The sequence below is a fragment of the Chlorocebus sabaeus genome, chromosome 9 (genome assembly GCF_047675955.1).
Source record: "Chlorocebus sabaeus isolate Y175 chromosome 9, mChlSab1.0.hap1, whole genome shotgun sequence".
Lineage (NCBI taxonomy): Eukaryota > Metazoa > Chordata > Mammalia > Primates > Cercopithecidae > Chlorocebus > Chlorocebus sabaeus.
The window spans coordinates 11,466,937-11,481,234 of NC_132912.1; the positions used below are offsets into that span (position 1 = coordinate 11,466,937).

Here is a 14,298-nt window from a genome sequence, read left to right on the forward strand (position 1 = left end):
CACCACGTGTGTCTCTGTCTAGGACCTCTTTCTCGATTGTGCATCTGCTGAATGGTCATTCTTTAAGTACTTGATCAAGGTTGGCTGTGTGACAAATTGGAGTTTTTCTTATGCTTTAAATAGATTGTTAACATTCAAAAGGTTCTTAAAGGTGGCTAGATGTGCACTAAAACTGTCCTCTTACAACTGAGATGCCAGTTGGGGTGAATTTTCAAAGTATTGTCCAATGATGTAGAGTGCACAGGGATCTTTCCACTTTAAGGCAAGTCATCTAGTTAATTTTTCTGTCTCATGTTTGATTCTTCTCCCTCCTTTTCTTCACCTTCTCTCCATCTTTCTACTGGGACTATCTAAGAACAGCGTAGTAAGAAGTGAGAAATTATGTCCAGTTCACTGTAGCCAGCCTCCCAGTTTTTAAATAGGAAGTCAGGGTGTAGAGATCTAATTTGCATATCAATTCATTGTCATCAGTAACAAAAGTGGCCCAGGGAGTTTCTAGGCCACTTCCACCTCTCCTGTGGCCCCCTGAGCGAGGCTTCCCCCGTGCCCATAGGCTATGTGCGTGTCTGTGCCTATGGAGCTCTCTGTCCAACTCACTGTTTGCCATCACCACTGGGAGCCATCCACACGAGAGCAGTGTGTGGCATCAACACACCTGTTTGCAGACCCACCTTGGAGACTTGGAGGATTTGAGAAGTCATCCCTGAGCACAAGATCAGCCAGGCCTGGTGTCCTCCAGCACCTCTTCTCCCTTGCCCTGGGGAAAAGCACTCTCTAGAAGCAGGCTCTGACGGGCCCTACTCTGGATGCCCCTGGATGGGGGCACAGCAGGCAGCATCTCTGGGCCAGCAGTTCACAGTGTGGATGTCATAGGAAGAGAAAGGTTACAGCCTGGCATACAGGGTCCTCCCTGTGATTTCCTGCAAGGTAGAAGAAGGTCCTCCAATAGAAGCCAGACCAGTGGCTGTGCAGTCATCAACAGTTGGAGATGTGTAGATGAAAGTGGAGAAAAGTGTTACCTGCTTTCATTGTTTCATAAAATAGATCCTATATCATTTTGTCTGTTCGGTTCAACCTCTACCTAATAACTGATGATGATCTAAAAATGGTGCCAAATACAGTGCCAAATTCATTACATAGATTATTTGATCTTTACAACAACCCGGTGAATTAGGTACCCTTCTTCTTCCTCCATTTAAATACAATGAAACAGAAGTTTGGCGAGATGAAGGAACAGATTGAGTCCAAGGCAGGCTTAATGAAACCCCATTTTGCCTCCACTTTTTTGTGTGTGTGTTTTGTTTTTAAGATTCCAGTGAAAAGAGCTGATGAAACTATAGAGTTGTGTTCTTTATTAAAATTTATAGTTTCATTTTTCAGTAGCAATGGGGGTGAGCTAGGACCCTTTTTCCTGCTTTTCTCAGTGATGCCCCATGCCAGCCAACTTCCGTGATCCTTCCCCTGCTCACCACAGAGGCAGGTGACCATCCCCAGTTACAGTGCAAAAAGGTGGAGACTGGTGAAGTCTGTGCTGTAAGATGACATTCTGCATGGTGCAAGCTGCAGAGACTAAGAGCAACAGACTGTCTTGTGTTTTGTGTCTTGTGTTTTGCTGGATATAAGATTCTGAGTTAATAGGTTTTTTCTTTTTAGAACTTTTAATATGTCATCTTACTAACTTCTGGTCCACTGTTTCTGCTGAGAAGTCAGCTGTTAATCTTACTGGGATCCATGATGAATCATTTTTCTCTTGCTCCATTCAAGATTTTCTCTTAAACTTTCAACATATTTCTGTCATGTGCCTGGGTATAGATTTCCTTACCTTTATCCTACTTGGAGTTTGTTCATTTTCTTGCATGTGTAGATTAATGTCTTTCATCAGATTTGGGAAATTGTCAGCCATTATGTCTTGAAATTTTTTTTTCCAGTCTTTGGTACATGCATTACACACTTTACATGTGTGTTAGTGTGCTTAATGGTGTGCCATATTTCTATGAGGCTCTGTTCATTTCTCCATTCTTTTTTCTTTCTCTCCTTTAGACTGTAAAATCTCTATCAATATATCTTCAAGTTCACTTATTCTTCTGCCAACTCAAACCAACCGTGGAGCCCTGTGGTGAATTTTTCATTTTGATTCTTTACTTTTCAGCCCCAGAATTTCCATTTTTAAAATCAGGACACAAGTAAATTACATATAGCCCATTAAAACTTGTCAGTTCAATTCAGGTCACATTTATTTATTAAACTTTTATAGATATTTTGCAGATTATTTCACTGCAATTACCCTCATTTAAAATTGTTTTTGTATGGTGAACTGTCTAGGCTAATTTTTATTTCCATCACTTTCCTACTGAAACTTAAATTTTAAAATGCTGCCATTTGCCATTGCCTGGTAGATGTCTATCACACGCTAGGCAGTATGATTTTCTTAAAATTGCCAGTGGCCTCTGTCCTATTTACTGGCACTTACTGTGTTGATTTATGAATGTTGAAGGAAATAAATTTACTTTGTGAAATAATTTCCAATTTTTTAAATACTTTCAGCCTTTTGTTGACATTCTTTATTTGATGAAACATTGTAATTATACTTTCAATCCTTTAGGCATGATTTTTTAGATTGTTATACTATTTATAATAGCTGCTTTCATGTCTTTGTCCACTAAGTCTAACATCTGGGCCCTCTTACGCACAGTTTCTGTTGTGTGCTGTCTGCTTTTTCCCGTGTACGGATTGCATGTTCTTGTTCTCTTGCACATATCATAGCTTTCTCTTAACAACAGGACACTGTAGATGTTACAGCACTTCTGGGTGCTGATCTTCCTTACCCACTGCACATCACCCCTTCCCCCCTGGCTTCTCATTTGTGTTTATTTCCTTACTGATTTAGCAAGAATAATTCAGTGAAGTCTATTCCCCTGCGGTACACCTCTGCTGTCACTCCTCAGAGGCCACAGCCTTGAGCTATGAGTGACATTCCTATTTTTCCTTTGTTAAACTACAAAATTCTTCCAGACAGCTCCCTTTCACTGCCTCTTTGCTATTATTTTTGGCCCTGGAGCATAAATTGTCCCCACAGTCTGCTCTGATTGCGGTTGGCCCCTTTCGTAGGAGTGCTCTTTCAGGCAGTCCCTGAGGCCTGCTCTGACCCCAGCAGGACTCCTTCTGGCTGTCCCTTTCCCTGCCCTCTCTGCTGAGCTTTCAGCTGGTCTACTTTGCCATCATGAAGCTACTGCCTACTCTTAATTGCTCATCAACAAAATTTCTCTTGTTTCTGACAGCGCCTTAGGCTTGAACTTTCCCATACTCTGTTCCAAATAATTAGTTATCCTTAGGGAAAGTTACAGAGCCCTTTGTTCTTGTGACCTGTCTCTCTCCCTGCTCTGGAGGTGGTGCAGGGACAGTGGCCTCCTTTTCTGGGAATGACACCTCTGGTCTACAAGAAGAGTGCTATGTGAGCATAGGAGCAACGGGTCTTCTCTCCTTGCCTTTTCCAGCATAAAACCTCCACCCAGTGAGTGAGATGGGCTGAATGGGACCTAGTACTCTCAGAATGCTATGCCTGGTGTAGAGCTTCCACTCCATGAGTAAAGGCTGGGCTGAGGAAGGGACCCCTCTGCTTCTTGGCCTAGAATAGAGATTCTGCCACAGAGCTGGCAGGGGTGGGAGCTGTGAATTGTCAATGTTGGTAGTCTCCCCCTCCCTGGGAGAAACCATAACCCTGTGTGTTTGGAGCTGTGGGAAGAGGGAGCCCCATCTTCTTGGCCATACCCGCCCAGGGTAGAGCTTCCTTTATGCTGACCTTCAGAGGAGGGGATTTGTACCAGGAAAGGGAGCAGGTTGTGGGTTATAGCTCACATGCCACGGATTCTTGCTGTTCTTGCTGATGTTTGATAAATCTTCTGGAGAAAAACTATTTCTTCATGTATGTACTTAGGACAATTTCCAGAGACTTTAAGTGGTTGGTTTTTATCATTTTATCTGTTGTGGTTGTTTAACTGGAAAGAGGGCCCACGGATATCCTTATTTTAAAAGTACTTCCCTCGTGTCCCCTAAAATTGTATGAAAATGTTCAGGCCTCTTTTGCTGGTTTAGAATTCAAACATGTACTAGGGATGGTCTTTAACACGCTACTTACTAGCACAGCAATCTGGCAAGGACCATCACATGTAGACTGACATCAGATGCAGTCCCTAGGAAATACCCCAAATAGGAGAGATTTCTATTTCTGGCAGTTAGGCAGACTAGACTGCTGGAAGGACCCTCCCACTGGGAAAAACCCTGAAATGTATAGTAAGGTTTTTAAAAATATATTTAATGACATCAGTAGTCAATTAGCAAAAAATACTCATAAATCAATGACTAAGTGAAAGAGGAAACTCAGAGAAGCGGCAGCATATTGAATGTGGCTTTCCCCTTAAGGATATTTGGTGAACTGAATAAATTCGAGTATCTGTTCGCACAGCTTTCCCAACCATAAAGAATACAAGAAAGTGCAAGGCTTCTGTGCAGTATCTAATAGGAGACCCTCCCCATACGAGCTCGAAACCCCAAAAGGCTAAACTCTCAGTGTAAAGATGAACCAAAAATGTTCCCCCCTTAGAAAACTATAAGGAAAACTGCCTATCTCAAAACATAGTGCTAGGTAGGGCCGGGGGAATTTCCCTCTGACAATTCATAGCAGTAAACCATCCCTCACGTGAGTTTACAACCCAATTTGATTGTGTCTGAGTGGCCAAAAATCCTAAGCCATGAAGTTAAAGTATCCCCAGCTTGTAGTTTCCTCCAGCACCTTGTAGAATCAAATGTTAAGTCGTTCTTGAAAGAACCCATCTTCAACCCAGACCTCAAATTATTCCTAGAAATAAAGTTCCAAGATAGTTAAGTTCACAACCAAAAAAAACCCCACAAAATATACAAGTAAACCAAGCACCAAGAGTGAGAAATAGCAGGGACATTATTAGACACCACCATTATTAGACCTCAGATATTAGCATTATTAGCATACAACAGAAAGGAAGTATAGCTAATACGGTTTACATATTAAAAGAATTTGAAAAGTGAAAAAGTAACTGATTACGAAAAATGATCCAGCATGTTGATAACATTCTAGAAATGAAAAAATATAACCAAAATGTAAAATTTGGAGATGTAAGTTCAACAGAACATTACATACAATTGAAAGAGAATGTGGTGAGCTGGAACACAGATTTTGAAGATGATGCCCAACTGAGAAACAGAACATCAGAGGTTAAGTGACATGGACTAGATCTAACTGAGGTCTAGCTAAATTCCTAGTGGAAAGGAGAAAGAGGATGGGGGAAAGTCAATATAAGAGCAGCTAATAACCAAGAACTTTCCAGAACTGATAAAAGGTAGAAACAAAAATCCACATATTCAGAGATCCAGATGAATTCCAAGCAGGGAAAATAAAAATCAATCTAAACTTGGAAGCACCACAGTGATAAATGCAGAACACCAAAGACAAGGAGAAGATCTTTAAAACAAGAGAGAAAAACCACCCTCCAAGGAACACAAACATCTCAGTGCCTAACATCTCAACAGTAACAATGGAAGTCAGAAGGCCATAAAATGTGCTTAGAAAAACCTGTCAATCTCGAATATTCAGCAAATAAATATTTCATGAACTAGGATAAAGACGTAATTTTCACACAAACTAAAGCTAAAAGACTTTTTCACCAATAGACCCTCACAAAATAAAGCTGTATTGGATATAACTTCAAACTAAAGGATAAATAACCCCGATGAAAGATGAATAATAAGCAAAGGAAGTGGTAAATATGTGGGCGGATCTAAATGTGTGCTGTAAAGAATAATAAGTGCTGAATAAAACACTGAAACCAAGCTACAAGTAAAATGCATGAATATCCCGCACCTGGGTTCAGAGGGGGCTCTTCTGCCTTAAAGTATTCTCAGATCCTTGAATTGTTCTGGCAAAGAGCAAAGATAAGTAACTTTGCTTTTCATAAGTTAAAGATGACTTAGTTTTTATGACCATATACAAGAGAGTAGAAATACTATGCATGACTTCCAAAGTAGTAGAGAGGGGAAATGATATTGAAAGACAAAACTAGCTGGCTTGGTGGCTCACACCTGTAATCCCAGCACTTTGGGAGGCCAAGGCGGGTGGATCACGAGGTCAAGAGATCAAGGCCATCTTGGCCAACATGGTGAAACCCCATCTCTAATAAAAATACAAAAATTAGCCAGGCATGATTGCAGGCGCCTGTAGTCCCAGTTACTCGGGAGGCTGAGGCAGAAGAATCACTTGAACCTGGGAGGCGGAGGTTGCAGTGAGCCGAGATCATGCCACTGCCCTCCAGCCTGGGCGACAGAGCAAGCCTCTGTCTCAAAGGACAGCAAGAAAGGAGAGAAAAAAAATGTAATATTAGCAGAATAAATAGGACAAAATCTAAATGCCCTTACTAAAAGACTTAAATTATAAGGCTGTGTTGTTTTTAAACCTGTCTATATATTAGAGATGTAGCCAAAATATAAACAGATAAGTAAAAAGATGGCAAAAGATATCCAGTGCAAAAACCCAAAAAAGCTGGTGCTTTCTTACACCAAACATCATACGAAACAGACTTCAGGGAAAAAATTAGAAACAAAAGCTTGCCCCAAAAAGGTTTATTTCACCAGAAGATAGGATCATTTCCAAATCTATGCAAGTAGTAACCTCTTGCATAGAAATATACCTTCAAGATACATTTCCAAAAATAAGCATGTTTACATGGAGTTGGAGTGACAGACGTTCACATGCTTCTTCCAGTAACTGACAGATCAGGCAGACCAAGAAATGTCTTACATTTAAATGTTTTCCATTTTTGAAAGTTTATTGAAGATATTATGAATAACTTTATACCAGTATATAGTTGAAAACAAAATACAGCAATTTCTAGAAAGCAGCAACTTAATAAAACGGATTCAGAAACGAAAAGTTCAGTCATCCTATTTATTAGGGAAATTTAATTGTTATTTCAAAATACTCCCATGAAGAAATAGAAAGTCCAGAACATTTAACTGGCAAGTGCTACCGCACACTTAAATGACAGTTAATTTTAATCTTATAGAGTCTATTCCAGAGAACAGAGAAATAGGAACCCTCTCCCAGTCATTGTATGAGGTTAGCAAAACCTTGGTAGCAAAACTAAAGACAGTACAAGAAGGAAAAATAAAGGCCCATCTTACTCATGCACATAGGTTTAAAAAAAAAAACTAAGCAAGATATTGTCCAATAATGAAGCCAAAGAATGATTGCCAACTTCGTTATGTATAAATCTGGCTGGGCAGGCCTCCCATTCACAGATTTCCCCACCATCCAGCAGTGAGTGTATTTGCTATATTGGCAAAACAGTGCTATGATGATTTTTTTTTAACCACCAAATCTGTCAAAATTGCCACAAGTACAATTCCATATGTCCTTCACCCAAAGCCACAAGCACGGCTCCTCAGCTCCGTCCAATGAGATGATGACAGAAGGATTTCCAGTCTTCTTGGCTCTCACTCACCTCGTGTCTTTTCTCCCCTTTTCTCTGTCTTCCTTTTGTTTTTCAGTGGCTGCTTCAACCCCAAACTCCACTGCTGGTGCAGCCATGAACTCCTTGACCTCTCTTGGGACTCTGCAAGGACTGGCTGGAGCCACTGTTGGACTGAATAATATTAATGCACTAGCAGGTACCATCAACAGTGAGTATTTGCTGCTCTGGTGGACAGCCTTCCCCCAAATTCTCCACAGAAAGTGGTCAGCCAGAAATGACCCGAAAAAGGATATGCCACGGGGAGAACTAAAACTTGGGATGGAGGAGCACATGCTTTGATAGGCAAAAACTGCCTACATGCATTTTTTCTCAGAAAACCCCCGACCACTCTCCACCCCCAGATTCTCTTCAGTGTGTAGCACCGCGCGTGTGCTCATCCATGGGCTCCTGTGGCTGGCAGCTATTTTCAGGTTTCCAGCAGTTTGGTTTGGTTTGCTTTGGTTTCGGTCGGTTCTGTCCTGCGAGGCAGGGTGTTACAGTGGGAAAAGTTAATGGACTGGAAGGCTGGAAGCCTGAACCCAGCTCTGCTGCCAGGCAGCTGGGGGAAGTCAGCAGACTCTGCTCCCTCTCTGGGCTCGGGAGTCTCCATTTGAGAATGGAAAGTTCTGGATCAGATGATTCTTAAAGGTAGCCTCCAGCTCCAAAGTCCAAAGATTCATGACAATTACATACGGGAGAAAATGAGGCCTTGGAAAGAAGCAAATGAAACGGGGAGAGGAGTCACTGCCGGAACTGACATGACCAGAATCTTTATTAAGCACCCACAGGTATGGGTCACTCTACATCAGGGACCATCCAGAGGGACACTGTTTAGCTGTGGCAGGTTGAAATAGGCTGGAAGCAAATCACTTAGAAAACTGTACTTGGTTCCAAAACATACGGATGGACTCACCAGAGAATTCCTGGTTCTGTCCTCCGCAGCCCACCCGTTCCTGTCATTCTCGGTTGATGGGGGAATGGTGTGCCGGCCAGAGGATAAGTCATGTTTTAGACTCCTGCTCGGTATGGGTTCCTGCACTGGGGAAACTGATCCTCAGCCCACAGAGGGGACACGTAATTTCCCTGTCCCTCCGTTTCGGACTCCCTGGTTGCCTGAGAGTAGCCAAGCCCAGCAGATCCACGACAGCCAACAGAGCTGCTGATACTGGAGCCCAGTTAGCTACCATGCAGCCCGGGCACCCCGGCACCTGCCCGTTCTCATTTTTAATAAAGGAATCCTTGACAGTTGTTGCCCTATTTTAAGCCATGGTTCAATAAGTGGACTGTTTTGAAAGGGTGACCAGACAGTATAATTTTTTAAAGCAAAATAATCCCAGTAATTTCATACTGTAAAAGCTCAGAATACCTTGCACTGGACTTGGTAGAAAATGAACCTAAAATTTATCCAAATAAAAATTAACTTTTATAATCCTGATAAAATAGATCATTTTTAGAATTAGGACATTTTTCAGATTTTAGTACCTCCTTGTATGCGAAGCTCTAGGAGAACCAAAAGCGTGGACCGAGCTTTAGCTGACCATACCTCCCAAATGGGATGGCTCGTGATGAGCGTGGAGCCCGTGAACTGGTAGCCGCGCGGCGGCCGCAGTGTTTTATTCCAGTTAGAACCGCCTCCAGCTTTGACGTTTCCAGCAGCCAAGTAGGAGCCTGACTGCCTTGACCCCCGTTCCCCGTACAGCTCCTCGCTCTGACCTTGTCCTTCACCTAGGTCGAGGACGCGTGTGCTCGCACACGTCCCCTCATGCTGCTTCTCTTGCCCCAGGACCTAGTTCCCCTAAAACAAGGACTTTGATTTGACCGCCTGCCTGTCCTTGGTCTGCAGAGTAACAGGCCAGTGGGAATGGTTGTCCTCCTCAGCACGTGCTCATGACTGGTGTGTGTGTCCTCTCGTCCGTGTCCCGCCCTGTCCACGCTGCTCTGCTCTGCTCTGCATTGCTGAGATTTTGCCATCGTTCTCGTCAGGGACTGCAGAGGGGCTGTGTTGAATGGCAGAGAAACCATGAGTAGTTCTTGTGTGGGGTCTTGTGTGATACACATTTTGCTTCTGGCAAGGACAAGTTTAAATTGTTTTGCTTTTTAAAATTCTTTGCTATTGGGTTAATATCAGTCTGTACAGTTCATAGAAAATGAAGAAAGAATGTCATTTCATATAACCCCTACTAGAGAGTATGAACCAAGAAAATATTTAATTAAACCAAAACCAGGCACAAATGAAAATACATTCCTTGTGCCTGGAAAGTGTTACTAATGCAGAGCTGTTTTACAATCTCCAGCACTGACCTAGAGCTCATATTTGCTGCTTGTCTCAAAATATCAACAGAAAACCTTCCAAGACAGAGTATCCTCTCTCAGACCATTCCTTCTCAACAGAGATGATTATGCTACCGGTTCCACTGGATAATTCCTAAAGAAAGTCGTCAAGCAGTGGCTACCTGGACAGAGTCAGCTTCTCAAATAGTTGACGGCAGCTTCCGTAGCACCGCTGTTAATCCCACCCCACTGCAGCAGCCGTTATCTGTTTCCACATGGAGAGTATTCAGGTTTTCTGAATAGAGCCAACTCTTTCCCACTGGCGCAGCAGCCAGCCAGAAAGCAGGTAGATGACTCACCAGAGCCTACGTTTTACCCTCTTTCCTGCTCGAGAGCCCAACACCTCTCCCAAAAAATGAAGTTTTTGGTTAGTAGACAAGTAGCTAAATTATACTGTTTTGAGTTGGATGTCCTTTTTATTCCCTTATACATTAATGAATCAAAGGGCTAAAAAACAGTACAATACCCTAAAAATGTAAGAATCATCAAGATCAGAAGAAGGAACACATGTGATTCACCATCAGAGTGTTCACCTCTGGATTTTTTCAGGGTTCCCTGAGCATGTTTTATATAACATCTGAACTAAGGTGAAGAACATACTTTTTCCACCCAAGAGTCTGTATCTGATTTTATGTGTTTCAGTGTATGTCAAGTGGCATCTTTATTTTTCCTTATTTTATTGCATAATTCGAATGGCTTCTAAATGGCTTACCATATAGTGCTTAAAATTATGATTGTTTTAAGAAAACCAGCTGCAGATGCCTGGTGAAAAGCGTCTATGAAAATATTTTCCATGAGAAGATGCTCCGGGCATATTTTTGTGGCTTGGCACTACTTGCATTGTGAAATTACTGTTTTAATCTGTATTCCTAATATTTATAGTTTCCACAGCCACACACAATGTGTGTGCCCTTAATAACACAGGCAGGTATATAAGTGACACCCAGTGTACATAGAGACATCTTCATCTACCCTAGTTCTAGAGATTTTATATTTAGCTTCTCATTTATCAGCTTGCAGCTTAGAAGGATAATCCGTCATCTATACAGAGGAAAACTTACCCCAGTGAAGTGGTTACAAATCTGTGAGAATATTAAGACCTTCTCCGTTTTTCTTTGATTTGGGATAAAGCCTAGCAGGGCAGCTTGCAGTCAGTGTGGTCTGCTCTGGCACTTGGCTTGTGATTCTCCTTTTCAGTGTCATCTCCTTAGTCCCCCCAACAAACAACATTCATGCTCATGTTTATGGGTTAGTCCTTCTGTGCCATGTTAACAAATTCAGCATCTCCCAGCTCCTGGGTCTCTACCGTAGACTGAGGACCTCTGGAGAGGAATGAGGCAGAAGGCACTCAGTTGTCAGGCTGCATGCCGGCCCTCCCGACAGGCCAGGTGCGGAGGCCTCCCTGCTGAGCACTGCCACACCTGTCACTTGCTTCCAGCCTTCCTCGTCTAAATAGCATGCGTGGGAATGGAGATGATAATAAAAAATGAGAGGAAACGGCTGATCCATTGGGCCATTTCAAGGAAAAGCCCTATTCTTTTAAGTGGAAGCATTTTATTCAACGTAACTTTCTTCACAGCTCTGCTTCTGTTATCCAGAGCTTTTAGAGGAAATCAAGTACCCACAGCCGGGTTGACAAACACTGTCTTTGATAGAATTAACGTAGAATAACATCAGGTGACTCACAGGAACTGTTCTCAGAGGTGGAATGCTGCCTCTGATTGTTCTTCAAATCCTACCATGTTTTCAGCTACTTTTCCACCCTGGACCTAGGAACCACCCTCCCAGATTTTCCATGATAGTTGTAGTTTAAAATAGTCTCAGTGTGCTGGTACTTATTAGAACTTGTTTATTCACATGGATGTTTATAACATGGAGGAGGCGAGCCCCTGGCTGAAGAGGCCAAACCCTCCCCGTGTCCCCTGACTCGTCCCCCTTGAGCATCTGCATCCCTTGCTCATGGTGCCGCCTCTGCCGCCCCCCACCTTCCCCAGGAAAATAGGGCCGGCCACAGCTGTCTCCTACATGCACAGCACCGGCAGAAGTAAAAACGACCCTTCCGGAAAGCAGATTCGCTTTGAGGTGTAGTCCAGAGACACAGCCAGCCTTTGTGGAGCCAGGAAAGAAGGGTGTGGCTGGAACGTCACTGGCTGGAGCTCCAAGCCCCACAATACCCTCTGAAACATCCATCCAGTATTTCAAGAGCAGGAGCTGCATTCTGCTTCTGTGTTGTAAGAGAAAAACATTTTTGGCAAAAGAGAGAGTTGGATAATTTTTCTGACCTGGAAATTAAAAAACAGCTGTGTACAGAGAAGGGAGTTGGGTCCCAGTGACCACTGCCATAAAATGCCTCGTGTGTATCTGGTGCTCTGGAGAAGCCAAGTCATGGAGGCTGCAAATCGCAGGAAGGAGCCCCTGTGGGTCTCACATGACAGGGCCTAAAAACTCCCACCCTCAGCAGACAAGGCATCATGGCAGTGCAATGCTCCCCACCCCTCCATGGGAACCTGGAGGTGTCCATCAGAGAGGAGCTGCTGTCTTCAGCCCGTCCGCGTCTGGCAGCAAGGCGCGTCTGGCAGCAAGGCCCCGCGTGGCTTCGAAGCCTGCAAGTCACTCCCAGAACCTCATGCCTTGAGATCCAAGCAGAGCGGCGAGTTGCCACTCTTCTCCTGCCAGAATTTCCTCCACACAGGCATCTGCGTTTCTAAAGGACTGTGCCCAGAGCTCGATCATCTATAATCCACAGCACCTGTTAACAGCCTGGCCAAAGTGAGACCAACAGAATTTATCAGCGGTGTCCGGCCCTTCCCGAGTTATTGTACATACCGCTCTCACCTACCTCAAAAACACAGAAGTTCCTTTGCATCACACAAATAAATAGTGGGAGATGAGGATGAAATAAGACCACTGGAGGAAGAGAGAAATGACTCTCCAGCCCTCTGGTGGCCACAGTAACAGGGACAGAGGGGAAGCACAGTGGCAGGGAGGTGGCTGTGATTTGCTGGTGTCCGAGGGATCATTTAGAGTAATTAGGACAGTCTGCATCCAAGCTCTTTGGACAGCTTTTACTTGCATGACCCAATGAAAACATTAATGAAAATCTCAATGATTTTCTTAATAGATAGACCCCTTCATAAAAAGAAACAAAAGTAGACACAGCAGGGCCTCAGCTGGCAACACCTCTGAGCTGAGCCTGCACTCGGGAGGCTGCTACTCCATTCTCACGCCATTCACACTCACCTCGCCACCCCTGCTCGGTGTCTGTTCTGAGAAGCACAGGATACCCGAGGTGAGGCACAATGACAGTCCTCCACTGTTAAGCCATGGCCTAATTCATATCTTACACGTCCTTTTAATTGAAGAGGCGAAGTTGGCCAAATAGAAGCACAAGTGGAGTAAAGAGAACATTCCCCACCTGCTCCGTGAGGGCAGGAGCATGCTGGGCGCGGGGAGGTCAGTCTGCTGCCGGACTCCCTGGTGTTTCCAGGCAGCCTTACCTTAGCTGTCCTCCATTCTCATTAGACTTCTTACCTATTTTGTCAGTTAGCCATTCTTGCTGTTTTCGTATATCCAATCTGTAGCCCTGCTTTCACTGAGATTTTCATGAATGTTTTCAGTACGTTCTTCTCAGAAACAAATCTTTTCTTAAAGAATTGTCATCATAAAGGGACCCAGAGGCAATTGTGATGTCCCCTCTTCCATTTCCTGAGTTGATATGAAAGTTAGCACTCTATAAAGTGTTGCTGGCTTTGACTCAGTATTCAGGGAAAATGTGACAGTCAGCAACCCCAGTAGAGCCAAAGAGCAGCCAGGATACAAGGGGAGAAATCGGGTCTACTGGCCACCATCCCGTTCCCATCAGGTGATAGCCAAGGTCCAGCCTGTAGACACGCCTCTGTCTCCGGCTGACTGAGAAACGACCTGGAGCTCCTTCAGTGGCCGAAACCCCCGTTGCCACTTGGGCGTGGGTGCACGCACAGAATAACTATTTGCTGCTGAAAACTGAACCACTTTGATACTGAATGAGTAGCTTCAGCTCTCTGCGACTGTGGGAAAGGTCCACATTTCTTCTGTGCCTCAATTCTTCATCAGCCAGGCTACTTATTCCTAAGGTCATAGTCCCTGGCATCGTCATTCTGCTGTTTAGAAAGCCCGTTTTCCCACACTGTAACTCCTGGAACTGCAGGTCCACTGGTTCCGAGAGTACAGAACTTGTCCTCTCCACCATCTCATCACACGGCCTAAAGGAAAAAAGTTTTATTTCATCCTTTCCTCCTCAGCCCTGCAAGCCACCCCATAGTTCCTTAAAAAGCCCAATAAATGGATTTCAGTGTACATATTTTACAGGCCTCTGCTACTCAGGTTTTTTTTTAACATGCTCCTAAGCTCCCAGAAGCAAAAGGCTTTTACTTCCAAAAGATAACAACGG

The 14,298-nt window shown here is 43.7% G+C and overlaps 1 protein-coding gene and 1 pseudogene across 23 annotated transcripts in view; one reads left to right on the top strand and one right to left on the bottom strand.

Annotated features, from left to right (window-relative positions):
• The window catches only part of CELF2 (CUGBP Elav-like family member 2), an 866,615-nt gene that overhangs the window by 836,781 nt on the left and 15,536 nt on the right, over window positions 1-14,298 (top strand). For 20 of the 23 annotated variants that reach the window (XM_073018718.1, XM_008002231.3, XM_008002236.3 and 17 more), the window contains one exon: window positions 7,576-7,695. In XM_073018718.1, the coding sequence (XP_072874819.1) occupies window positions 7,576-7,695 (120 nt within the window). Of the gene's footprint in view, window positions 1-7,575; window positions 7,708-14,298 lie in introns of all 23 variants that reach the window. The other 3 variants (XM_008002239.3, XM_073018708.1, XM_008002247.3) reach the window with 1 other exon arrangement.
• Window positions 7,908-13,890, bottom strand: LOC140712443 (uncharacterized; annotated as a pseudogene).